General features: G+C 34.9%; 1 protein-coding gene and 1 long non-coding RNA gene across 2 annotated transcripts; both read right to left on the reverse strand.

Moving 5' to 3' along the window:
- Positions 1-13,898: 13,898 nt before the first annotated feature.
- Positions 13,899-15,551, reverse strand: LOC107615939 (uncharacterized). Its single transcript, XR_002354853.2, has 3 exons — positions 15,155-15,551; positions 14,163-14,261; positions 13,899-13,945 (listed from the first exon to the last, which is right to left on the reverse strand). It is a non-coding gene; the product is annotated as an uncharacterized LOC107615939 (long non-coding RNA).
- Positions 15,552-20,175: 4,624 nt separating this feature from the next.
- On the reverse strand, positions 20,176-20,628 carry LOC107615940 (ripening-related protein grip22-like). The gene has a single exon (XM_016317951.1). The coding sequence runs from the start codon at positions 20,626-20,628 to the stop codon at positions 20,176-20,178; it is 453 nt and encodes a 150-aa protein (XP_016173437.1).
- Positions 20,629-26,822: the final 6,194 nt, after the last annotated feature.

Genomic DNA, 26,822 nt, shown 5'->3' on the forward strand with positions numbered 1-26,822 from the left:
CATAGTTGTATATGTTTATCTACTTTTAGAGTTTCTTGATTTAGGTTTAGTAAGGCATAACTTTAAAGAGGGGTAACTTTGATTTATGCTCGTTAGAACTTTATTTTAACTTTATAAATTCAGAGTTTGATTTTATTTTCTTCTTTTACATCCATGTTTGAATGCAAATTTAAATGCCAATAAAGTAAACAAGAAAATCTTATTGGTAAATTTGTTCACATGAGTTAACATATATAGCTTATTTAACTTGTGAATTTTTTTTACGTAAAACGAATGTAGAAAAAGTGTTACGAGTTTAAGTAACAATGATTTAAACATATGTAACTTAAGATAGTAGTGTTTACTTAACTAGATTATACCTAGATGGTTATTACTAAAGAAAATATTGCAATATGTGGTAATATGCATTTTGCGGCGGCGGTTTAAACAAAACCGCTGCAAAATATAAAACACTTGACGGTACATATAGCGGCGGTTTTGAAAAGACGCCGCTAAATGCAAGCTTGATTGAAATATAGCGACGGTTCGATAAAAACCGCCGCTATATGTGCCGCAGGTTGCCGTTTTGCGGCGGTTTTATAAAATTGCCGCAAAATTTTTCCTCGCTATCTGCCAAAATTGTTGTAGTGATTAACGTTGGGACTTAGGAGTTACAAAAGTAAAAGAAATTAACAACCATTGTCACTAACTCATATTGTAACTAAGACCTCCGAAGAAATAACAGGATAAGATAAGACACTAAAAACAAAACATAAAAGTTAAAGATACAAAAATTAATGTTATTATATTTTGTTTGGTGATAAACTAAAATAAATTATAAAAGTTTAATTTATTTTTATTTTTTTTGCATTAAAAAATTTTGAGAAAAAATATAATAATAAAAAATATAATTATGAAATAACAAGAATAATAAAAGAAAAATAAAAATAAATTGTATTTTTTGTTAGTGTTTCTGAAACTCGTGAAGCTCTATTCTGACTTGGAGTCTTCGTTGTTGATTGAATAGAGCTCCCTTAACCTGACTTGCACATCCAATTATGCTTTTAAACTGCAACAATGCTTTTGGATTGAAAAAAAAAGAGGAGAAGAAGAAGAACGATGATGAAAAAAGAAAAAAAACAATAATTAAATAATCCAATATGGCAACCAAGTGTCATGTCAATATATATATATATATATATATATATATATATATATATATATATAAAGAAATAAAGAGGCAACTAGAGGACTTTTATTTAAATCAAATAAATATAACAATTACGAAAATATATTTAATAAAAAATTACAAAAATACTCAGTACATATCCCGGGTACAAAGAATAAAAGCGTATTAAATGCGCATCTCAGTTACGCCGCAGTACCCGTGGTATGTAACTTGCACATTGTTCTATATTGCGGTTGCACTCGGGATATGACACATGGGTTGGAATCGGATACACTGTACCCGAAATACGTGGATTATGTGATTTTAAATGTGTATCTGGGATACATTCAACGCCTATATAATAGGGTTCTGCTGAGATGTGAGTGCACATTTGAATTTTTTTTTTAAGTTTAAAAAGCATAGATGACTCAACGAGGAGGTTACATACGATCGGAGAACATTAACAGACTGAATACGACATGACATGTGGCCGGGGCATTAGACTTTGAGATTAGTTCATGGAATTATTATTTTAAATATTTAATTAGTTGATAATTTATTATATTTATAGTTTACCTAGTTTTAATTAATTATTTGTGGTGCTTACGTTGTTGAGTTAAATAATTAGTTGATATGATAGGTTACTTATATAACATGTGTCGAAATAGTAGAACATAATGAGTTGATTAATTGTGTATGAAATAACTATTAAACGTAAAATTTTAAGATGTTAGATTTTTGTTAAATAGTTGAATTGTTTTTATGGTTAGTTTGAAGTCAATAATATATTCTGTTATGTATAATGAATAATGAGAATCTGCACTAATTAGTGTAATTAGTTATGCTTAGATCGTTAAGTTGTATTTTGAAGTAATCTATTACAAATAATATAATAAGTTATGCGGAATATGCAATAAGTTTGACACGACTAATAACCAACGGTATCCATACAGGCACCTAGGCTACTCTTGCCATGTCAAGTGATGTTGGGTATCCCGCCGCCTGACGTGCTACTACCGTATATCTGGGAGGCAGGATTTAGACATGCAGTCGAGTTGAGGGACTTCTCTTCCTCAATGCCCTAATTTCTACATTTGTAGAGCGGTGGAGACTAAAGATCCATACTTTTCACCTCCCGTAGGGCGAGGTCACTATCACACTCTAGAATGTGGCATACCATCTTGGTTTGCGCATGGGCAATGACCTAATAGGCGGATGCACTAGAAATTTTTAGCAGTTCTACGGGCACTCTACCTGACAGTGGGTTGAGGACTTGATGGGTGATAGGCCTCCACCCTAGCTAGAGGACAGGAAGCAGGTTTTTAGGCTCAGGATGACTTAGCTCAGGAAAAATCTGACCCACATTCCAGTGGGTGTAGACACAGATACCCTCTGTCAGTATGGCTGGTGTTATCTGCTTATGTTGATTGGCGGTTTTTTGTTCACAGACAAATCGGCTAATCTCGTTTCCCTTATATAGTTGCCCCTACTATAGGACTTTGATGCTTGCAAGCGGCTGTCTTAGGGCTTGCTATCATTCGCTTTGCAGCATTATCCGGGGTGATACTACGGACATTATCATGGATCTACCATAGGTTTCCGATGTTCTGTCTATCCAGTTATGATGTTGCCTGATTTTCTCTTGCTTTGAGGTAATTATTGTTTATTTTGTTTGTGTTTGTTACCATGTGCAATATTAGGTTGTGAATATAACACCTTTAAATCTAGGTTGGCTTGATTTGGATAGCAGACGAGAGACCGCCATCATGACAGAGGTCTATAATTGCGACATAGGCTTGATGCTCTTAGATTCGACGAGGTATGATGCTTAAGACACTACCTTAAATACAAATAAATCATCCTTCAAGTGATAAATAGACTATTATGCATGTTTGTAGTTCCGGTGGACCCCGTTTGATGATCCCCAACTGCAACAGCTGATTCCTGACTAGATTATGCAACTCTGCCAACTTCCTTTGAACCAATTGCCTCATGTTGCTCAATATGACAATTTTAAGCGCATCTAAAGAATCAACACAACAAGTGCACAGCATCACAGGTGAATTACACTCAAATATCACTTCCTCTTCATCGTTTCTAATAATTCCATTAGGATAAACTACCACAAAAAAAACTGATTACTGGCCATTTTTTTGAGAAATAAGAAGAGGAAGGTATGATGGAATCGAGATGGACTTAGTGTGGTGAATGGTTGAGCTAACAAGCTACTTATATAGACCTTTTTTTTTTAAATGTACTTATCTATGGTACAAAAAATCCTATACACTTATACATGTATCTCAGCCAAAATAGGCTACTCCCAGGGCCTTCAATTCTTCACTAATCATTCATTAATCCTTCAATTCTTCAAGCACTTAATTGGATGATCCAAGATTAAGTTTCAAGCCCATGATTTCAACTAAGCAAGGCACCAAGTTTTGAATTTCAAATACAAGGAAGATTACTAATTAATTAAGAGTTGTTAAAAAAGATTTGATTTGATTAGATTTGATTTTGTTTTGATTTAGTTTAAGTTTGATTTCTAGGTTTAGTTTTAGGTTTTGAATAAATCCATGTTCACGAACAAAAGACAACACAATACACCACACTTTAGATTTTTATTTTCATTCCACCATGAGAAACTAATCTTCTTTGTTAAGGTTAGGAGCCCTATTCATCTTTTTATGGATTATTAATCTAAGTGTTCTACTTTATTTGAGGTTTATGCTTTGATCTATTTCATGATTGAGTTTTCATTCTTCATCCTTAAAGATTGAGTTGTTGGAAAATATTCTAACTCCGTTTTGAATTCTAAATATTGTTTTGGAAAAAGTAATATTTTGAATTAGCTTGAAAACTCTTTCTCATTACATTTTTTATTTAACTAGGAATAGTGTTTCAAAGAGTGTGCGACACGTATTAATTTTTAATTGCTCTAGTTTGAATAAGTGACATAAAATTCGGATTAGACAACTCTTGGAAATTATTCTTTCTTGTAAGCTTCAATTTTTTAGGAATAATCTTGAATCTTATTTGAAATTTAATCAGAATTGTACTTCACCTCTTTTATTAAATAATTGGGATTTGATTATTTATGATTTGTCGTGATTGATCTTTGCATGTCTCAAATAAATGAACACAAGGATTGTTTTCCTAAAAAGTGAATATCTCTGAAACCTTAACATTCTCACTATTATTGTCTTCACATTCACTATTTTCTATTCTTATTTCTCTTTGTCACGTTTATTTCTTCTCATTCCTCTGTTTAATTGATTTGTCTAATTAGAATAATCAATTGATCATTGTTGCTTAGTCTTTTAATTCTCGTGGGAATGATAACTCACTCGCTGTGATATTACTTGATACGATTCGGTGCACTTGCCGAGTTATGGGTTTGCAAAATTCTGCGTCAATCATTAAACATTGCGTTTTAGTCACATACAATACATTACCATTAGATTTATCTGCCGGTAATTCAGATGGTAAAGCTTAATTAATGGGACGCTGCATTTTGATCACGCACAATGCATTAACGTCTAATTTATCCGTTGGTAAATTTGCCCTAAATTGAAATCACACACTCTCTCCCCTCATTTTGAAAGACGCACCCTCTCTCTTTCTCTCTCAACCTCCTCTCTCTCTCTCTCTCTCTCTCTCTCTCTCTCTCTCTCTCTCTCTCTCTCTCTCTCTCTCTCTCTCTCTCTCTCTCTCTCTCTCTGTGTGTGTGTGTGTGTGTGTGTGTGTGTGCGTCACTCTTCTCTAAATCACCTCCGGCAGCTCTCTACCAGCGCCAGCGCCACCAACCGCTACCAAAAACCGCATGGACTCCTTGTGTCACGTTAGTCACTCTGTCGTCATCGTTTTTGTTGCTCCTAACACTGTTGTCACTACCGCTGCTCCATGTGTCGCTGGAGCTCCCTCCTTCCTCCCTCTAAGTAGGTTATCCTCCTCGCTCTCCCTATGAATATTTTGCAATTTATTTAAAAAAACTAATGCAGCCTACTGGTTGGTCACCACAGCCGTCACTACGCCATCCATGATGTCACTACTCCAGAAACGTTTTCTGCACCATCACTATCTTCGAGTAACTCACTAGTCAGTTTAGAGTAGTTAAACCGTAAACCCTAATTTATGATGTATGCCTTTGTTCCTATTTTATTTTAATTTTGTTCTATTTTTTATTGGATTTTAGGGTCTGTTCTGATTTTGTTTCTTTTTTTATTCTGATTTGGATTTTAGAATTTATTCTGAGTTCATTATTATATTTTATTTTAATTTTGATTTTTTATTTTTAAATTTATTATTTTCTATTCTGATTTCTATTTTGGTTTGTTCTTACATTTTTTGTTCCTAATTTTTGTTATGATTTTTAATTTGTTCTTGATTTTTGGTTGAGATTTTTTGCAATTCTCCATTGTTCTCCAATTATTTCTTGTTATCCTTGTCATGCGTTTGCATTATTAGTATCTTATCTTATGTTTTTCTGTTCTGATTTCTGTTTTAGTTTTTATCATGTGCTACTTAGTATTTTCAAAGTGTTTTTAAGGAAATACAGGATTAAAGGGATGAAATTCAAGTAGCAAAGAGAAGATGATCAAAAGGTAAGCATTGCAAGCCAAGCAGCTAAGAATACAAGCCATGCAAAGCCATGCAAGGGAATAGAGTTATAAGCATGCCATGCCTTGGAAGAGACAAGCAGGGCCATGCCACGCCATGGTCAGGATGTGCCACGCCATGGTCAGGGTGATGAATTCATATTTGATTATAAATTCTGGATTGAATTGAGTGGATTTCATCATATAAACCCACATTTATTCACTTAAATAGCATACTTTTATGTTTTCCCTCTAAATTGTGCTTAATTGTGAAAACATGCTCTTTTGTGCTTAATTTAATCAATTTTATTTCACTTTCATTCCATTCAATGCCTTGATATTTTTTTATGAGTGATTTTAGGTGTGATAGATAAGAATGGCTTGATAAGAGTGGAAGATAAGCATGCAATTGGGAAGAAACATGGAGAAAACAAAGGAGAAAAGCACTTCAGAGTGTGTGTGCGTACAACCACCTGTGCGTACGCACAGAATGAGAATCGGCCAGTGTGCGTACGCACAAGTACCAGTGGCTGACTTGATTAAAAAGTCACGTGGCTCGTGAATTGAGGGGATTGGAGGCCCAAATCTAATGGACTAGAGCTCATATAGAAGGGGCAAGCATGAGAAAATCATACCATAACATTAGGAACATTATTAGATAGTTTTAGGAAGCTTTTAGTTTAGATTTTCTTAGATTTTTCTCTCAACTTTCTTAGGGTTTAACTAGAATTTATATCACAAGTTGCAATTTCCATTTTTGATCTTGGATACTAGCCTGCTTCCATTATAAGTATTTCTTGATTTTATCTTTAATTACAACACTTGTGCTACACTTTCTTATTTTGTTCATATATACATACTTTTGCAATTTTGATATCTAGTTGATGAAATTGATGATTATTGGTTATTACATGTTTGTTTGAGTTACCATTGTTGATTTTGTTCATTGATTGTTCATAGTTTTAAGTATTTTTACAATTTTGCCATATTTTATGATTATGCACACCAAGTGTTAGTGGAAATGTCAACCTTGAATATGGAGTAAATTTTCACTCCTTGGCTTGCGAAAATGAGTGTATGGGATACTAGAGTCATAATGTCTGACATTTAGTGATAATTTTTGGATTGTTAGTTATTCTTGTTTCCACTAACGCTAGTTTTTTACTAAGGTAATTAGTAAGTTAGCTAAAATTTGTGGATTAAGAACAACTATGCTCACTTGACTTACTCTTCGATGTTAAGTGTTGACTAGGTGAGATTAATCCATTATAATTATCATAGTTGCAGTTATGACAAGGAAGGGATTCCCTAACTCAACCCAAGCCAATGTTTCATTTATGTTTTGAACCACAATTCAATCATTTGGAGCTTTACTTGTTCTTGCTACATTGATAGTTCTTTAATTCATTTATTATTTCATTAATAGCAATTTTTATTGTTCTTTAATTCCTTTAATTGTTTGCTTCATTATTGAAACCCCCGATCTCACAACCAAACTTATGCACTTGTGATCACTAGTTTCTTGGGAAGACGACCCAGGAGTCTACTCCTGGTTAATTTGGTTTGAATTGTGACATCTCTATTCTAAACTTTGGTCGAGGGTTGCTTTGTTAGTTGGGACTATACTTGCAACGCAATCTTCATTCTTGAGAAATTCCTAACCGACAATCCAGCCCCGGTCACAGGGCATGCCATGCTCTAGAGAAGAGCTGGAGTAAGGCGTGCAATGCAGGACCAGAAGCGTGCCACGTTTTGGAGCCAAACCCAGCCAAGCGTGCCATGTTAGGAGCAGTGCGTGCCACACCCTCGGAGAAGAAGCAGAGGTGTTACACGACTGAAGTAGGGCATGCTACGCCCTACGAAGGATGCCAGAACTAGCGTGCAACGAGCAAGGAGGCGTGCCACAATCGTTGGAGAAGAAGACCAGGCGTGCAACGTGGCAAAGAGGGTGTGCCACGCTTGAAGAAAAACAAAACCCTGGGAGCACACAAAGCTGAGGCGTTACATGCCTAGGAAAGGGCATGCCCCGCCCTAGGCTCAGCCCAGTGAGGGTGTGCCATGCTACTAGTGGGTGTGCCACGCCAAGCCTAAAACTCTAGGTCCAATTACACGCCAGTGAGTCCACATGCAACGCCAATTATGATTTCATAAAGTCCACTCTCAGATACTTGATTTTTGTTTTAAAGATTGAAGAAAGATTATGTTTTTATTAGATTTGAATTTGATTTAATTCTATTTTGATTATGTTTTAGAATTTGAATTAGGAGTTTATCTTAATTATTCTGATTAAGATAAGATTTAGTTTTAGAATTAGAATTAGAAAAAAAATCCCTAGGTATAAATAAGTGAATTACATTCATAGAGGACATGAAGCACAGTCTCATTATTATTTTTCAATTCACCATGAGTCACTAATCTCTTCGTCAAAGGGTTAGGAGCTCTATTTCTATTTTCTATGGATTATAGTTTTCTTTTATTTTGAAGTACTACATTGATCTATTTCATCATTGAGTATTTCGTCCTTCATCCTTAAAGGGGGAGAAAGAAAGAGAGACGAACAAGGAGAGAGAAGGGCAGCGCTACTGCCGTTGCTACTGGGGCTCGTCGCCGGAGCCACAACCATCTTCGTCGAAGAAGCTTGTCGGCAATCTGCACTCCGCTGTTAGAGTAGTCGTCGCCGTTGTTGAGCTATATGTCGCTGTAAGAGCTGTTTGAAGTTGTCGTTCTGTTGCGCTCTTACTCAATCGTGTTCTTGATTCACTGCTATTATGGATTTTTTTAATTTGTTCTTCATTTTAATTTGTTCTTGATTTCGGTTTTAGGGTTCACTATTGCTATTCTTGAATTTGATTTTAGGGTATTTGCATTATGAAGTTTCATCGTAGCAGCCATCACCGAGCAGCCTCTCCTCGCCAAGCAATGGCATCCCAAGTCCTCTCCTGGTACTGGTTCAATTTATTTATGCTTGTTCAATTTACTTCTGAGTTGCTGCCTTGTTGGATTTATGAATTTTATTAATAGTCGAATTTAATGATTCTAATGAAGATGGAACAATTCTGCTTGTTCAATTTATTTCTGAGTTGCTGCCTTGCTGGGTTTAGGAATTTTGTTAATACTGCCTTATTCTGCCTTGTTGATTTTGTTAATAGTTGAATTGAATGATTCTGTTGAAAAATATTTAAAAAAATTAAAAAAAAAACTATTTTTCTAACTATTTTAAAGTTGTGATCTTGTGTTCTCTTTGCTGTTATTAGTTGCAGCTACTTAATTATGAAATTTAGAATCTAATAAATATGTCATCTTTTTATGGCTTGCATAGCTTTAATTTGTTCTCACTTTTTGGTAGAAATTGAAAAATAAAAAATACATTCTTATTTGGAATCAAACTTGCCTAAGTATGGAGCTCATCATTCACAATTTTTTTATGCATATATAAGATCAAGTAGAAAGGAAAGAAACGAGAGAACCTACCCAAGCAAAGTAGAAACAAGATGAATGCAATGTGTGTAGAGAAATAGTAATAGAAAAATAATAAGGAACCCATTTGAAGGGAATATAATGTTGATGATAACATATATTATGGTAAGAGAAGAATGGAGGTTGTGACTTATGACAATGTTTTAGATTTTTTATTATTTGAACTTGTGAAAATTTTTGTGTGTGTTTTAACGAATGGATTTAGAGCCTTAATTTTCTTTTAATTAGGCAATCTAATTGATAAGTTATATGTCTCTTGTTGTATACAATAGCATTATATATTATTATATTATGACAGTGGAAGAACTAACCCACCAAATGCGTGGAAACCAAGGAGTTATATGAAATTAGCTATTATATACCAGTTTCGATTAGAAGGTCTTATTGGCTTTATATTTTTCTACCAACATATATAATATTACATGAGAAGGAATTTGGTGAATTACATGAGAAGCAGTAGTATTCATTGAATAAGCTATCTGGATTTTCTTATGCAGAAAAATGCTATATTTACTTTACATTGCTCACAGCCCAACAACATTGAATATGATATGGCTATGGAATGGTGCTTACTACAAGAAAGAGCAGACAAAGCATGGTCAAGATTATATCAGGTATTACATTTAGGTTAATGCGCCTGAAATCATCTTCAAATATGCTTTTGTATTGTATATTGATCATTTATTGTCATGTTTTTATTCTTTAAGCGTCAAGGGGAGAAATTGAGGAAGCTGAAAGCCAAGGTGAAAACTAAAATCTAAATGTCTTGGAACATCTTGTTTTGTATTTGTTAATTGTTACTATTTCTATTTCTTTAATTCTAGGTTTTGATTTTCTTCCTTATTAGAAGAAACTGGGGGTAAGGTCTTCATGGTTTTTATTTGTAATATGCTCTTGGTCGGTGCTTTACTGATTTGCATAACACGTGTTTAATGAATTGCTTGAATGCTTTTTTTCTATCTATGGATTTATTTCATCATTACTCAAAATTTCTGAAATGGATACTAAATACTCATCATCCAAGTTATCTTTGTGACTACTTTGTGATTTGAATGTATTAGTTAAATATATATAGTAGTAGAAGAAAATAAATCAGTCGTATATCTAAGTTGAAGCTATTTTTTCTTATAACATTTGTTTAAAGCCAACCATCTTTGAACCCTGTAATTATTATCTATTTTCTCTGAGTATCCTGTTAATGATTTGCCTTGTGTCAATTTCATGTAGATTAAGAACTTTTTACTTCTACATTTAGTGGCAATCATTTTTTTATTTGATTATTTAGTAGTTATTTACTTGTGACTTGCTCAACTTCATTTCTGTCATGTGCAGCACATCTTTTTTTATTGAATTATTATTTTGAATGAATTTGTCTTCCTTGTTTCTTTGGTTATCTTCTTTCAGAATTATGGGTATTACAACTACTGTAGATACAGAAGCTAGCCATTTAGGTTAGTTATTTTGATGTTCTAAATTTGTTATGTAGCCATTCAAAGGTTTTTAATATTCTTACTGTGAGGGAGATCATAAGATGGGTTCTTTCCACACTGGTGCAGTTCATTAGAGACACGTCCTGTTTCAAAGAGAAAGGGTGATACTGTTATTGGAGGAACTGTGAATGAGAATCGGGTGCTACATATTAAGGCCACCAGGGTTGGCTCAAAGAGTACCCTTTCTCATATTAGAATACTATTAGTGGTGCATCTAAATGTAATATTTTGATGTCTTCTGTATTGTTTATGAGACTTTGCCCTGCCGGTATTACATGTAATGGTTATAATATAATATATTTTTATTTGTGTTATTTAGACAAAAAAAACATATCTAGCTTATAATGTAAATTTTATGATTTAGATTTTTTGAATTTGTCTTTTATAGACTTATTTTGTGATTATCATTATTTTGGGATATGATTAAGCTTTAAAAAAAATAAATTTCATAAAATAGAGTAAGCTATGATCACGATTTTAAAATAGAGTAAATATAGATAAGCTATGTATGGTCACGGTTTATAAAAGGATGATCATAGAGTAAGTTATGGTCACAGTTTTAAAGTAGGGTGATTATAGATAAGATATGATCACGGTAAACCATAGTAAGACTATGATCATGATTTTATAAAAGAGTGACCATAGAGTAAGCTATGGTCACGGTTTTAAAGTAGGGTGACCATAGATAAACTATGATCACGGTAAAAACCATGACAAGAGATAAGGCTATGGTCACGATTTTACAAAAGGGTGACCATAGAGTAAGCTATGGTCACAGTTTTAAAGTAGGGTACTTATGGTCACACTAAAACCGTGGCCATAGATTAGGCTATGGTCACGGTATAAAACAGGGGTGACCATAAAGTAAGCTATAGTCACAGTTTTAAAATAGGGTGACGATAGATAAGCTATGGCCACGCTAAAACTGTGACCATAGATTAGGCTATGGTCATGGTTTTACAAAAGGGTGACCATAGAGTAAGCTATGGTCACGGTAAAAAAATGTGGCCTAAAGTGTCAGAATTTAAACATTGCAACCGTAACCATAGATAAAAAAAACCGTGACCATAGTCACTACAAGAAAAATCACTTTTAGCGGCCATTTATTTTGCTTTTAGCGGCAATAAAAATAGCTGCTAATACATTTACCGGCAATTAGACATTAGCCGTCTTATGCTTTGTCGCTAAAAGGTTTTAGCGGCAATTATAACATTTGCCGGTAAGGACCATTTTTATGGCCGCAAAAAGTATATAATTTTTAGCGGCCATTTTCTTGGCAATTTATATGGCAACTAAAAGTAATTCTAAGATTACAATGTTATTCACTTTTAGTTGCCATTACTATTGCCGCTAAAATTCATTTTACCGACAATTTATATAGCCACTAAAATCTTAATTTTTTTAGTTATATTATATTCTTTTTTTAGAAACAATAAACTATCTTTTTCTAGAATTTTAAAATTATTTTCGTCAAAAATAATTTTTGTGCATAATATAAATATATTGGAATTAATTACTACAAAATAAAATATTTTATTAAATTTAAAATATTAATACACAAATTTATCTTAAAAAGTAATAAATCATACAAATCTGTGTTATTGCAGGAAATTTTGGCTATGTTCATTGATACATTGCTCCAGTATGGTTTTCCAAACTAAAACTAGTGAATCTACAACCACTTTTGACAGTTTGGATCAAGAATGAATCTAATCAGAATGGTCCAGATGTATTTTACACCTTAGGCAAGTAAATTACTTTGGACGTCACCATCATAATTCTTGCAAGCCCAAACATATCCACCTTCACTTTTGAGTGCATATGCCACCATATCATCAATTAGCCTATGCTCATACCTGAAGCCACTTATAAAGTGTCAATTATCTATGTGTAATGAATCAAAAAAATTTGGTTCATCAAAATGAAAACAAACCATATTGAATGTTCTTCAAATTTTTGCTTCCATCTCTCTTTATACACCTCCTGGAATATATCTTCAAATTTGTAACACTATCAAACTATAAATGAGTTCAAATATCAACAAAATAAAGAGAGGGTAAGTCTAAATTACTAAGAAATCTGGCATACAACAGTTTTACTTTATTTTGTAGTTAAATTATATTTTGTACTAATTCAAGTTCCTGCTACACAAAATTGTCCCTCGATTCTTGTTACGAAAAAGAAAAAGTTTCACTCTCAATTAATTTATGCCAGTCTAAATTATAGGTTGGTGGCAGAAAACAACATAATAGGCGATTATTGGTGGTGATCATTTTGACAAGTGCTGTATGTATTATTCTATTGGATTTCATAATTTACTACACAAGGAAGAGACTAGTAAAACCTAAAGGCAAGTTCTTGTTGACCTGAGATTGCTGAACATTTTGGTGATGCCTTGGTTGAAGCTAAGACACTGAATTTTGTTTATTCATTTGTTACTTAGGAATCATAAATGCGGCTAGAGATGCATGACATTTTCCTGATTGTGTTCCTAATGTGCATAATAAACATAATAATCAGTATACCATAAACATCCCTAGCATAATAATCACCATGTTTGCATAGAATTAAGTCATTTCAAGCAAAACAAACATGCCAAATTGTAATAGCAAAGACTTGAGACTTGGTTAAAAATTAAAATGGTAGTCTAAAATCTAAACTCTAAAGTGAATAATAACTAGTGTTTGTATTTGAAATAACACGAAATTGCATGCTAGTGTTTGTATTCAAAATAGACAGATTACCATAAATTATTATAGAGGGAGAATAATAAACTGCAAGTGCATTGCAAATCTAATAGTAGTACAAACCTGAAGGGCTCTCCAATGAGAATAAGCCCGAAATGAAACCCAGAAGAATGCGATATTAGGCAAAGGTAAAACCTACAATGTACAATTAAAAATGGTCATGAATTGAAGCCAAGATATATTAAAGAGCAAACACAAGTCCACCGAGCACATACATACCATCAGTGCAGGGGAAAATAGAATAAATGAAACTGTAGCATATAAGTATTTTCGGTGGATAATTGTTCCCTTGTAAATGAGACAATAGTTCATATGGCAATGAAGATTTAAATACATAATTAAATTGGAAGCTACACTAACAGATTCCATATTAAATTATTGCTCCAACACCATCAATTTTTGCTGATTTTTTTTTGAAACAGGTGTTAGAGGGAGAATTACCTCATAGCAATATGTCTTAATCTTCGGCGAACAAATTGTGCATTCAGACTGCAATAACATTGTAATTGTCATATATCAGGTAAGGTTTATAAGCAACTCTTTAAAGGCTCAGACACAGGAATCAAACTCAACATTGCCATACATATCAACCCCATAATAAATATATATCGAACTATCGAAGGCGAATCTACTATTAAGAGTAGTAAACTACTAAATTATTCCAAAACCAAGCAAGTATGCATCAAAACAAGGCTGCGGCACCAACCTTGAAGGGTAAATGACTTCGACGCTAGTGGCTTCATTCGATATAGATTTCAAAAATATCTCTGAGGGCTCAACTTGTGACAAAAGCCATAACTCCAACCTGCAACAACTCAAATCACATTTGAGCATATTATGCATAGTGTAATCAACATTTTTAAAAGACTATTCATTCAAAACCAATAATGTAACAAACTAAGAAACAAACTATCATTTGGCTATTTTTTTCAAATCCCCTTCCAAACCCAAAACTCAAAGCAAGTTCTTTTGTTTCTCTTCTCTTTCCCATTCGTTGAAGCTGATTTGCTGTGTGAAGAAGAAGCCCCAATCCTAAGAAACCCTCCCACAAACAAAAATTAACGGCAAAAAGAAGAAACAATTTTTGCTTAATTTCTTCACTTATGACATTGTTTTCTCTATTATATTCACTTATGTTTGATTGAACAGGTTTTAGTCTCAAAATTAGCCATGAAAATTGAAAATATAGTTCATAATCTTCTACTAATTGAAAATGCAGTTCATAATCTGAATCTATGAATATATTTTCTCCCAAGATAGTTAGTTGAGTAATTTAAAGACAATGAAACCAGCAGTGATGATATTCTAAAAACTACAGAATTAGAAAATACAGCATCAACATTTCACTCCTTGCCAACAATTACTACTGCAAATAGACTCTAAAACATTTTTATATTCTGAGCAATAATACAAACATAATCTTAATGAAACTCTACAGAAAGCATTTCAAACATTTAAACCAAAATTCAAATATAAACGGAGCAAGCAAGCAACAACGGCACAGGCAAGCAAGAATGGAGAAGACAGGGAAAACAAAAAATTAGGATCTGAAACACTTAAACACTTCAATTTCAGCTTGATCTACCAGATTCATTAGGATCAAGCAAGCAAATAGAGCAAAAGTAATAACACAGAGAGAGAATCACATGCTTCTGAATATTCAAACCAAAATCGTAAAAATAAAGGGAGAAGACCTACCGGCGGCGATGATCTTGTGCATCTACGTGCAAGAACAGTGGCGGTGCAAGCGACGGAGGTGTGGTGTTGCGATAAGAGCAGCAATTCTGGTTGAAAGCCCTTGGCGACGTAGATCTGAGATGAACAAACGATGACAGAGATGCGAATCTGAGGCGGATCGGATGGAAACGAAGTCCAAGGAGTAGGATGATGAACGGTGGCTATCGTCAACGGTTACGGTGGTGGTGGTGGTGGTCGGTGATGGCAATGGTTACACGAGTTAACCCAGGCCAGTAGAAAAATCAATCTTTCATTGATGAAGAAAAGAGAGAGCAAGAAAGTGAAGAGAAACAAGGGATGGAGAGGGTTTGGAGAAGCTCGCAGGTGAAGGAGGAAGCGGCGCATGGTGGAAAGGGAAATTTTCTTTTCTTTCTCTTTTTGTGTTTTCTATTTGACTTACGGATGAGATAGGAAAAAATTGAGAATAAGAGTTTAGCGGCAATAACTACAATTGCCACTATAATAATTTAGAAAAAATTAAAAGTAAAAGTAAAAAGGATAATAATTTTCTAGCAATAGTAATAATGGCCACTATAATATATAATAATAATGGAAAATATATAATTGTCATAAAAACATAACTTAAATTAAGAAATTAGTGGCTATTATGTTATTGCCACTAAAAGTTTGTTGCTAAAACATAATTTTTTTGTAGTGAGATCTATGGAAGAGCTTGAGCAAGGTGTGCAACGCGGGAGCAGAGGCGTGCCACATCCTAGAACCAAACCAAGCCAGGTGTGCCACGCTGGGAGCAGTACATGCCACGTCCTAGGAGAAGAAGCAGAGGCGTTACACGCCTTAAGTAGGGTGTGCCACGCCCTATGAAGGATGCCAGGACTAACGTGCAATGAGTAAGGAGGTGTGCCACATCCATTCGAGAAGAAGACCAGGCGTGTAATGTGCTAAGGAGAGCGTGCCACGCTAGAAGAAAAACAAATCCCTGGGAGCACACAAAGTTGAGGCCTTACACGCCTAGGAGGGGGCATGCCCCGCCCTAGGCTCATCCTAGTGAGGGCGTGCCACGCTGCTGGTGGGGTGCCACGCCAAGCCCAAAGCACTAGGCCCAGTTACATGCTAGTGAGTCCACATGCAACGCCAATTATGATTTCACAAAGTCCACTCTCAAATACCTGATTTTCGTTTTGAAGTTTGAAGAAAGATTCTATTTTAATTAAATTTGAATTTGATTTAATTCTGTTTTGATTCTATTTTAGAATTTGAATTAGGAGCTATCTTAATTATTCTGATTAAGATAAGATTTAATTTTAGAATTAGAATTACAAAAAAGCCCTAGGTATAAATAAGTGAATTACATTCACAGAGGACATGACGTTTCTTCAGCACAGTTTCATTGTTGTTTTTCAATTCACCATGAGTCACTAATCTCTTCGTCAAAGGGTTAGGAGCTCTATTTTTGTTTTCTATGGATTATTAATCTAAGTTTTCTTTTATTTTAAAGTATTGTATTGATCTGTTTCATGATTGAGTATTTCATCCTTCATCCTTAAAGGATTAGTAGCATCGACAGGTGTGTTAATCCCGTTTTGAATTTGTTTATTGCTTCAACAAAACTAATATCCGAATTATGCTTGAAAACTCTTTCACGTGACTTTTTTAATCGACTAGACATAGTGGTTTTTAAGTGTGTGACACAATACATGATTTTCAATTACCCTTATTTTAAATACATGGCATATAATTCGGATTAGAATAATTTTTGAAAATTGTGTTTTCTCATAAGATTTAATCGAACAGGACTAGCTTGGATACGTGACATATAATCTGACCTAAGGATTACTTTTGAATCTTAAGAGGAACTGAATCGGTTTTGAACTTAACTTTTCAATTAATTGATTGACCAAGACATTGGCGGTTGGTTAGTTAAAGAGAAATCGAGGAGCCAATACATTGGAAATCGGTTAATTAAGATTCATCGTGAAAAGATCTTTTCTTGCTATAGAATAGGGAAAACAAAGTTTGATTTTTCTAAGAACTTAAACATCTCTGAAACGCTTGACTTCTCCATCATATATTCTCTTTTAATCAATTACACGTTCACTGCCTTCAAGCAATTCAACATTCAATTTCTTTAAGTTTTTAGCAAGTTACAGCATTCATCAATTCCAGGTTTTCTTGATCTAATTAGTGGTTTAACTCGATATTTATGTGCTCAATCCTTTAATTCTCGTGGGAACAATATCCACACACTGTGGTATCACTTGAACGATCCGGTGCACTTGCCGGTATCTGTGAGCTTTATTTTTCGCTCATCACGTTGGTTCTTAATATTAGTTATGATCTGTCACTGTTAAAGTTCGCTGTTGTAATTTTTTTGTAATGTTTCTATAGTTTGAGTGCGAGAACATTAGTGGAAAGAATTGTGTTTTGATAAGATGTTGATGAGACTTATATAATTATTTATTTAGTTTTAATCTGGCTCTATTTAGAATTAACATCCATGTCGACTTAGCAATGGAAGCTGATGTTCGTTGATGGCTGATTTGTGTACTAGAGCAGTGGTAGCAGCTTTAGGTTAATTCTCTGAGTTAATTTAATTTGTTGTTAATTGTTGTCTTATTGTTGATTGTTGTTAATTTTTTTTGAGTTTATTGTTGTTTGAGTTAATTATTTTCTGAGTAAATTAATTGATTGTTATTAATTCTCTATGTTAATCTTAACTTGTTTATTTTCTAAGTTAATTATTAAATTATTGTTTAGTATTGTTAATTTTCTAAGTTTACTAGTATCTGAGTTAATTATTTTCTGAATTAATTCGTGTTGTATTTTCTTACTTATTAGTTTAGAAATTATTGAATTTAAATATTTAAAATTATATATTAAGTTTTTAAACCAACTTTTTAAAAAATTAAAAGTTTAAGTTTACTATCGGTTAAATCCACCGGTAGTTATTAATTATCAGTAGAAATTTTCTGACGTAATTATTGACGTACGTAAAAATTCGCCGGTAAATAATTATCGACGAGGTTTATACCGTCTGATTTATTCTGACGGTAAACATATTACCGGCAAATGTTTTTGTTAAATTCGACGAGCTTTTTGTAGTGACAATCCTACACATAACCCTAAAATTGAAAAAAGAGTAAAGTATCATTTTTGTCCCCAACATTTGGGGTAAGTCCCAAAATTGTCCCTAACATTTTATCGTCTTATTTAAGTCCCTAATGTTTCAAAATTGACTCAATGTTGTCCTGCCGTTAGGGATCCGTTAATAGAATTAACGGCGGGACAAAATTGAGACGATTTTGAAACATTAGGGACTTAAATCAGACGAAAATGTTGGGGACAAAAAAGATAGATAAAATTAAGGTTTAGTTTTATCCTTTAATAATATCAATTTTTTACTGTACATAGTATTCAATTATTTTTTAATCACATATAAGTATATTACACTTAATCACATTACTTTCATTCTAAATAAATTTATTTTTTATAATTGTACACTTAAAGTTATAAGTTAATATAAAAATATAAAAAAATTATTTAGAATGAAAGTAATGTGATTAAGTGTAATTTACTTAGATGTGATTAAAAAATAATTGAACATTATGTACAGTAAAAAATTGATATTATTGAAGGATAAAATTAAAATTTATTTCTTTGTATCATTTTTGTCCCCAACGTTTTCATTCTATTTAAGTCCCTAACATTTCAAAATCGTCTCAATTTTGTCCCGCCATCAATTCTGTTAACGGATCCCTAACGGCAGGACAACATTGAGCCAATTTTGAAATGTTAGGGACTTAAATATGACGATTGAAACGTTAGGGACAACTTTGAGACTTACCCCAAACGTTGGGGATAAAAATGATACTTTACTCTTGAAAAAAAACAACCAAACATTTGACATCGCTCTTTCTTCCCCCACTTCCACTTGTGTCATTTCTGTCTTTCTTTCCTACCACAGCACCATCCATCGCGATTCATAGAGCTGTCAACCACCACCCTCCCTTCGTCGTGACGTGCATCACCTCCAGCCACCGCAGTTCTCCACTCGCGATGCGCAGTGCCTCTGACTACCACGGTTCCCTTATTGCGTCGTGCATCCGCGTCGAACGCCGCAGCTCCCTCCATCCCGACGTACTGCGGCTCCCTACCTCGCATCGCGCCGACCATCGTGGGTCCCTTCTCACGTCGTGCATCCCTGCCGATTCACAGCGCCACTACTACCATAGCATCCGCCGTCCAACCTACCGCCGTCATGCCCTGTGCATTCCTGTTTTATTTTTTTAATTTTTTCAACTATTTTTTTTATGCTTCTTTCTGATCAAATGGATATTTTTTTTAGATGATTTCAGATGTTTCTTGCCGTGGTTTTTTTTATGTGGGTTACTAGATGTTTCTTTCTTAGGTTTCAAGATGTTTCTCTTCAGGGGTGTGTTGCTTTTTTCTTTAATAACTATTTTTTTGGATGTTTCTTTTGGATTAAATATATGTTTCTTTTATAGGGTATCAGATGTTTTTTATATGTTTCTTTTACAGGGTATCAGATGTTTTTATTTGAGTAAGTAGATGGTTTTCTTATGTGGGATACTGGATGTTTTTTCCTATGTTTTGGGATGTTTCTTTTCGAGAGGAGGATAACACGCATTTTTTGAAATTTAAAAAATTGGCTAAGGTTGCTGATACCCTAGTTGGTTACCGAGCGGGATTGTTATTCTATTTATCACTTATCACTACAATTTGATGGTAATTCAAATACATACAATTATTTTCATGTAAAGTGCTAGATAGTAAAAATCATTAAAATACAATTTATTCAAACATATTAAATCGTCTAACGATTCTCAACTAACAACTTTAAATGAAGATAATTGCATGTGAATTACTACCTAATTTGATATTCTTTTGACATTTTTAGTTTATTTTGTCCTCTTGATTATTTATTTATTATGACGGGAGATGGACAAAAAATATAAATACCTAATCATGTCAAACAAAATACATAAGTAACACTAATAATATTAGACCATGGCCCAAGTTACCGGGACTTCACCATCAGCAGTATTGAGTCCCAAGTCATACCAAATAGTTTTAGACACATCAACAATGTTATCCTTGCATGGTGGCTGGCCATTCACGGAGTCACACTCGTCAACCACCTTTGCCGTTGCAGTTCTTTCGTTCTGAGCCGTGATTTTGATCATTTTCCCACACTTCTGTCTGTTGTTGTACCATCCGGTGGACAAGGCCACCACTCTTTCTGGTAAGGGATGAAACTGTATGTCGCATTTGGATTTTCCCGATTCACCCTTAGGACCAAAGTAGTTCCAAGTGAGGATGGCTTTAGTTCCAGAGGGATTATATGGAGGGGAGTAAGGACCGTTAGATTGCAAAGATGTGTTTGTGACATAGGAAAGAATGGTTATGGCATTGAGAAAGCAAAAGTGAACCATGATAAGCACAAGGTTTGTCATGTTCATCAACCTAGCTTGTGTATGTGTGTTATATATAGGGTTAATACTCAAAATCGTCCCTGAAAGATCACGTGTTCTCCATTTTCGTCCCCGAATTATTTTTTTAATCAAATTAGTCCCTGAATGAATATTTTTAAAACACGTTCGTCCTTCCGTTAACCTCGTGACGCTGCCGTTAAAAATCTACTGACCTGGAACCTGAGCCGGCAACTCATCCTACCAAATGACGTTGTTTTGCACTTTAATAGTATGGAAGTTGTGAAACGCCACCGTTTTGAGAGTAGAGAGTGTAACGTTTTACACTTTGTCTCCTGAACAAGTCCTTATTTCTTCTTTTTTACTCTCACCGTGACTTTCTGTTTCTTTGACCCATAAGCTACCATCACGAAGATGAAGAAGACCACGCCATCATCCGCAACCATTAGAATAATTATGGAGCGTTGTTCGTGCGTCAGTTCTGGAGCTTGGTGGGAATCTCGAAGGCAACGACACAATATGGTTTCTATGTTTGACGTGAGAGGTAAAGTTTTTGTATCTTGTAAAAAAAATTGGTAACCCTTAGTTTTCCCATTATATGATTGAGTCATGGTGAAGAATCTGTTAGTGCATATGGTTTAGGGTTTCATCCCAGGGTTTGGTTTATGATCGGTTATATGGGTAACAATGGCAAGACTCTGTTTTTATGGCTTCAAAAAATAATACAAGTTGTTTGTGTTAATGAAGTAATGGTTACCTATTTAGTTGTTGTGTTGGTGATGAGTTAGTGTTATGCATGTTCTCTGTTAATTTTTTATAGTGTTTAGAGGCATTGATAGTCTTAGATGGCTTACTACATTGATTTTTTTCTTAATATTGTTGTTTGCTATTATGTAGATGGACGGTCCTCCGATAACATTCATATTTCATCATTGTGAAAATTTTAAAAATGATGAGAAAGGAAGTAGAATATATGAACCAGATAATACAGAAGTCTTTATGGGGGTTGATGAGGATACTCTTGATATTTTTTTTTAAGGATACTATAAAGAACTGGGATATGCTGGGGGGACGTATGTTGGTGGAAAGTTCCTTGGCTATCGCTTGAGGGTGGGTTGAGAAAGTTAGAGACTGATAAAGATCTGCTTAAAATGTGTAAGACTTATAGAAGGAATCACAACGTTATGAACATATTATTTGAATATGGAGTTTCAGAGCCACACGTGGTGGAATGCATGAGTGAGCATGATGAAGTGATTCTACCAAAGAATGCCTCTTTATTGAAGCTGCCCAGGACACAGCCTACAATGCAAGCTAGCAAAATGCATCCCAGCCCATAAAGAGCCACTCACAACCATTGAAGACTAACCTTCTCCACTCCCCTTCCAAAAATATAGCCAAAGCTAGTCCCACATCTACTGGACCCAATTCTTATCCCAAGAAAATGGATCATCTGCAGCCCAATAAAAGGTCCTCCCAGCCCACACAGAAGCCCATTGAGAAGCCCAATTCTCAGCCCACCAAAAAGTGCAATTCTCATCCCATATAAAAGCCCAAATCCCAGCCCAAGTTCCAACCAAAAAGTTTTTCCCAACCTGTAAAACCTTGCACTGATCCTTTGAAACCTACTGTTAAACCAAGAAGTGGCCATCAACCTCCAAAGAAGTCACATGCTCAAAATAAGAACAAAGATCCTCTGCAATTCACAAGGTCTGGTCGAGCTGTTAAGCCACCCCCAATTCAGGATGATAGTGACTCTCATGACTCATATGAGAGTACTAAGGACAGTCTGTATAAACCCACTAAAGTCTTGGGAGATCTCAGTGACACTGACAGTGGCAGTGATGACTTCAACAGTAGAGGGCCAAGGAAAACTGATTGCAGAGAGAAGCACAGACCAGCTTCTTCTAGAGGGACTGAAAAGGTTATTGACACCGATGACTCGAGCTATGAAGATATTGAAGAAGATGAGCCATCTGATTTTGGTAATTCATGATTGGTCTTTCTTATGTTACTCATGTTATTTTATATCACACATGTTGATTGGAATATTGAACTTTATTTTACTTGGATTGACATACTCAGAAGAGGAAACCAAAATTAAAGGTGAATTTGACTGTGACTCCTAGCACTCGGAAGCATAGTTATCAGAACCGAACCGGTGATCAAACTAGTCAAGCTACTGGTTCATTGGTTTATTGGTTCAACCAATAAATCACTGGTTGAACCGATAAAACCGGTCTCACGTAAATATAAAATATAAAATAGTTAAAAACTTAAAATTAAAATTTGAAATACATATTTTCACTAACATTTTATGAAGAATCAAGTCTCAACTTCTAAAAATAACTAATATAAAAAAAACCATAAAATTTATCAGTAATACTACAATAGTATCTTAATTTGATACAATAAAAAAAATAATTAATTCACAAAGCCTATCATCTAACTATAATATCAGTAGATTTTAACACTAATATCAAAACAAATAACCTTAATCACAATACTAGCAATAAAATAGATCAAGTAAATTAATAAATTTTTAGTGAAATTTATATTTATATTAATAATGGTATATAATTAAAATATAATTAATTTGAAAAATAGAAAAATCAAAAATTAAATTAAATTAGATATTTATGTATACTATATAATTAGTATTTATCAAATATAGTACTTAGAAGTGCAATGGCAGAGTGGCAAGTGGACGTTGCTTTTACTATAAGGTTCTTGGTTCAAAACCTGGTGAAGACATTTTAAAAAATATTTCAAGCAGACTGGTTCGGTTAGACCGGTTTGCACCGATTCTCGTCGGTTTTGACCGGTTTAATTCGGTTTTTACCGGTTGATACTGGTTTTCTTCCTTAAACGGTCCAGGGAGTAAACCGAACCGGACTAAAGTTTGGTTCACCGGTTTTTTGGTCGAACCGGCCGGTCCAGTTCGGTTTTTACAACTATGCTATGAAGAGGAAACTACTGTGTATCCACCATACAATGAAAAGGCAAAGTTCGGAAACCTCAAGCTTGAGGTAAGCATGATTTTTAAGTCGAAGCACCACTTTATGAATGCAACTAGGGATTACACCATACAATGGGGTAGGAATATCATTTTTACTAAAAATGACAACATTAGAGTCAGGGCTGTATGCAAAACAGAGGGATGTCCTTGGGTTGTGTATTGTGCATGTAACAAGCAAAATGGGATTTGACAGATTAAGACATTAGTTGATGAACACACATGTACTAGGAAGAGAAAGAACAGGGCTGCAACACATGAGTGGACTTTGGTTAAGCTGGTTCCTAAGCTTAGGAAGCACCCAACAATGAAGCATAGAGAGGTTTATGACTGGTTTGTGAGGAAGTGCAACATTAAGCTAAACAGGTCCTGCATTACTAGGGGCCTTAAAGTCAGCAAGAAAAGTAGTGGAAGGAGATGAAGTTGCACAATATGCACTTATCTGGGATTATGCTAACCAACTGTGGACCACTAATCCAGGTTCAACAGTCCAAGTTGGTGTCATTCCCATGCCTGAAAGTCCTCCACAGTTTCAAAGGTTTTATGTATGTCTCGATGCGTGTAAGAAAGGCTTCAAGGCTGGTGTCAACCGTTGATTGGCCTGGACGGAGCCTTTCTGAAGACCTTGTATGGAGGATAGCTGCAGACTGCTTGTGGCCAAGATGCCAACAATCACGTGTTCGTGATTGCTTCTACAATTGTGGATGTTGAAAACAGAGACAATTGGCAATGATTTCATGAACTGCTACACAACAACCTTGGTGATTACAAGGAAAATGGATGGGCCTTTATTTCAGTTATGCAGAAGGTAAGGACTAATTTGATCCACGAAATGATTTTAAAGGACATATTTGATTTAATGAAATGTCTTTTGAGGACTGTTTTAATACAATATCTTTTCGCTGTAAACTGCTTTTCCAGGGATTAATCCCAGCCATGCAGGAAGTGATGCCAATAGTTCACCATCAATTTTTCGTGTGGCATCTCTGGAGGAATTTTTCGAAGCAGTGGGGGAGTATACAACTAAAGAAGTTGGTGTGGGAATGTGCTAGATCAAGGACTGTGAGTGAATTTGATAGAAACATAAAGAGAGTCAAGGTGATAAACGAAAGGGCATGGGCTTATCTGGATAAGTGGCCGAAGGAGGCATGGACTAAAGCTCATTTTCGTGATGGGCCAAAAATGCACACTATTTGTAACAATGCTTGTGAGTCGTTTAATGCAAGGAAAAAGCATGATAGGGCGAAGCCTATCCTCACATTGGCAGAGGAAGTCAGGAGGATCATAATGAAGACCATGGTTGACAATAGGCAGAAACTAGCAAACTACCAGGGAATTCTGCCTCCAGTGCAACAAAGCAGGCTTGAGGCAACAACAAAGCTTTCTCAGCATTGGTCCCCACAATGGAGTAGTGATCAGAATGAGGACTTATATGAGGTTCAAGGCTGGCCAAGCACAATGGTTGTTAACTTAGGAAAGCATACTTACACATGTAGATTCTGGAAGCTAACAGGTATATTTTCTCAATCTTTATGTAAATGTACTATATTAATAATGTAAATTGGTCTGGAAATGTAACTGCATGCACATGTATGCCTTGTATGCATGCCATATCATGTATACAAGCTAAGAATGATAAGAGGGCTGAGGATTACTGCCATGAGTAGTTAACCATGGAATCATACCGAAAGACATATGCTTTCCATGTTAACCAAATCAAGGGCCAAGACTTATGGGAAAAAATAGGTAGACTTGCCCCCAATCCCACCTCCAATTAAGCCCAAACCAGGTAGACTCACAAAGAACAGAAGAAAAGACAAAGATGAAGGAGGCTCTGGTTCCAAGACAAGGATGAAGAGAAAATATAATCCCATCCGATGCATGTTTTGTGGTGAGGTTGGACACAACAAGAGAACATGCAAACTGAAGAAACAAGCTGATGCTGAAGAAGAAGTAAGGTTAATGCAACTGCAACTTGCAGTTGTTGATCCTAACACAGATGCACCAATGAACTCCCAAATGATGCTGCTCATGTTGCCCCAATTAACCCTGTTCCAGTGTCTATTTCTCCACCACCATTAAGATCGAATGCAGCCTCACAGATAGTCCTAAACCAACCGGAAGGAATCCCAGCAACCCAAAGAACACAACCGTCACCACCCACTGAAGTTGTAGTGGTTTGATTAATTACTTTTTTTTTTCATTTTCATATACCTGAATCTGTGGTTTTCTATTCATGTATTTACTTCAGATGTCATGCAGGTTAAGGTGAGAGGAAGACCACCCAAGCTTCAGGTTTACAGGGAAAAAGGAAAAAGGGTTGTCTCTCCCGAACCTGCTATAACAACTGCAACAATTCTAATTTCTGCTAGAACAATCAAAGGATCTAGTACTGCAACAACCAAGAAGCTTACAAGTTTCATGACCTTTGTACCGACTCCGGGTTCAAATGGCCAAAGAAGAAAGATAACGCTATTTGAAGACCATCATCGGAACATCTGCTTTTTTTGGGTATAAGGCTATAGATTAGGAAAGATATCATAGTGTTAAACACTATCAAGTCTCACTGTTTTGTAAGGCCTTTATTTTGGATGCGTGTTTTGCCTTGCTGTGCAGTGTTTCTGAGGAATCACTTTTAAGAACTTTACTGTGTTTTGTGGTGACAAACACAATGTTGGCAACTTTTAGACTTTATATCAAGAAATTTTAGGAACTTTATTATCTTTCTATGTTTCTAATTTTCCATTTACTTCTTTACATATGACAGTGTGAGTGATGCATAAATATATTTTCTTCACAGGTGTACTCAAAATCCAAGTTGTCAATTTATAAGTTCTATTTTTAGTTTACAATAGTTTAGCCATGATAACTGGAAACAAAAAATCATAACCCTAAATCACACCACTATATCACATTCATTGTCTCCTACTTGTACATATATGATATGCAAATTAAAGCTCCAACTAATATGACCATTATCAGACCAGTGAACATGAAACATATTAACATTCTATGTACTCTGACTTCTGCTTCTAAACTACCTATTCTCCATGCTAATTTAACCTTCCAATCTTCATAATCAATCTCCAGTTCTCCATTAGTTTCTGGGACTCCCCTTGGACCTTCTGCAACAGCTACATATTCATTTTCCTCGACCCATTTAAAAAAATTGCAGTGGCTCCCTTTCTGAAAACATTGAATA

Source organism: Arachis ipaensis, chromosome B9 (genome assembly GCF_059453495.1).
Source record: "Arachis ipaensis isolate K30076 ecotype BB chromosome B9, ASM5945349v1, whole genome shotgun sequence".
Classification (NCBI taxonomy): Eukaryota; Viridiplantae; Streptophyta; class Magnoliopsida; order Fabales; family Fabaceae; genus Arachis; species Arachis ipaensis.

Excerpts from the sequence above, each read along its gene's own strand:
- LOC107615940 (XM_016317951.1), bottom strand. The coding sequence starts at position 20,628 with ATGACAAACCTTGTGCTTATCATGGTTCACTTTTGCTTTCTCAATGCC.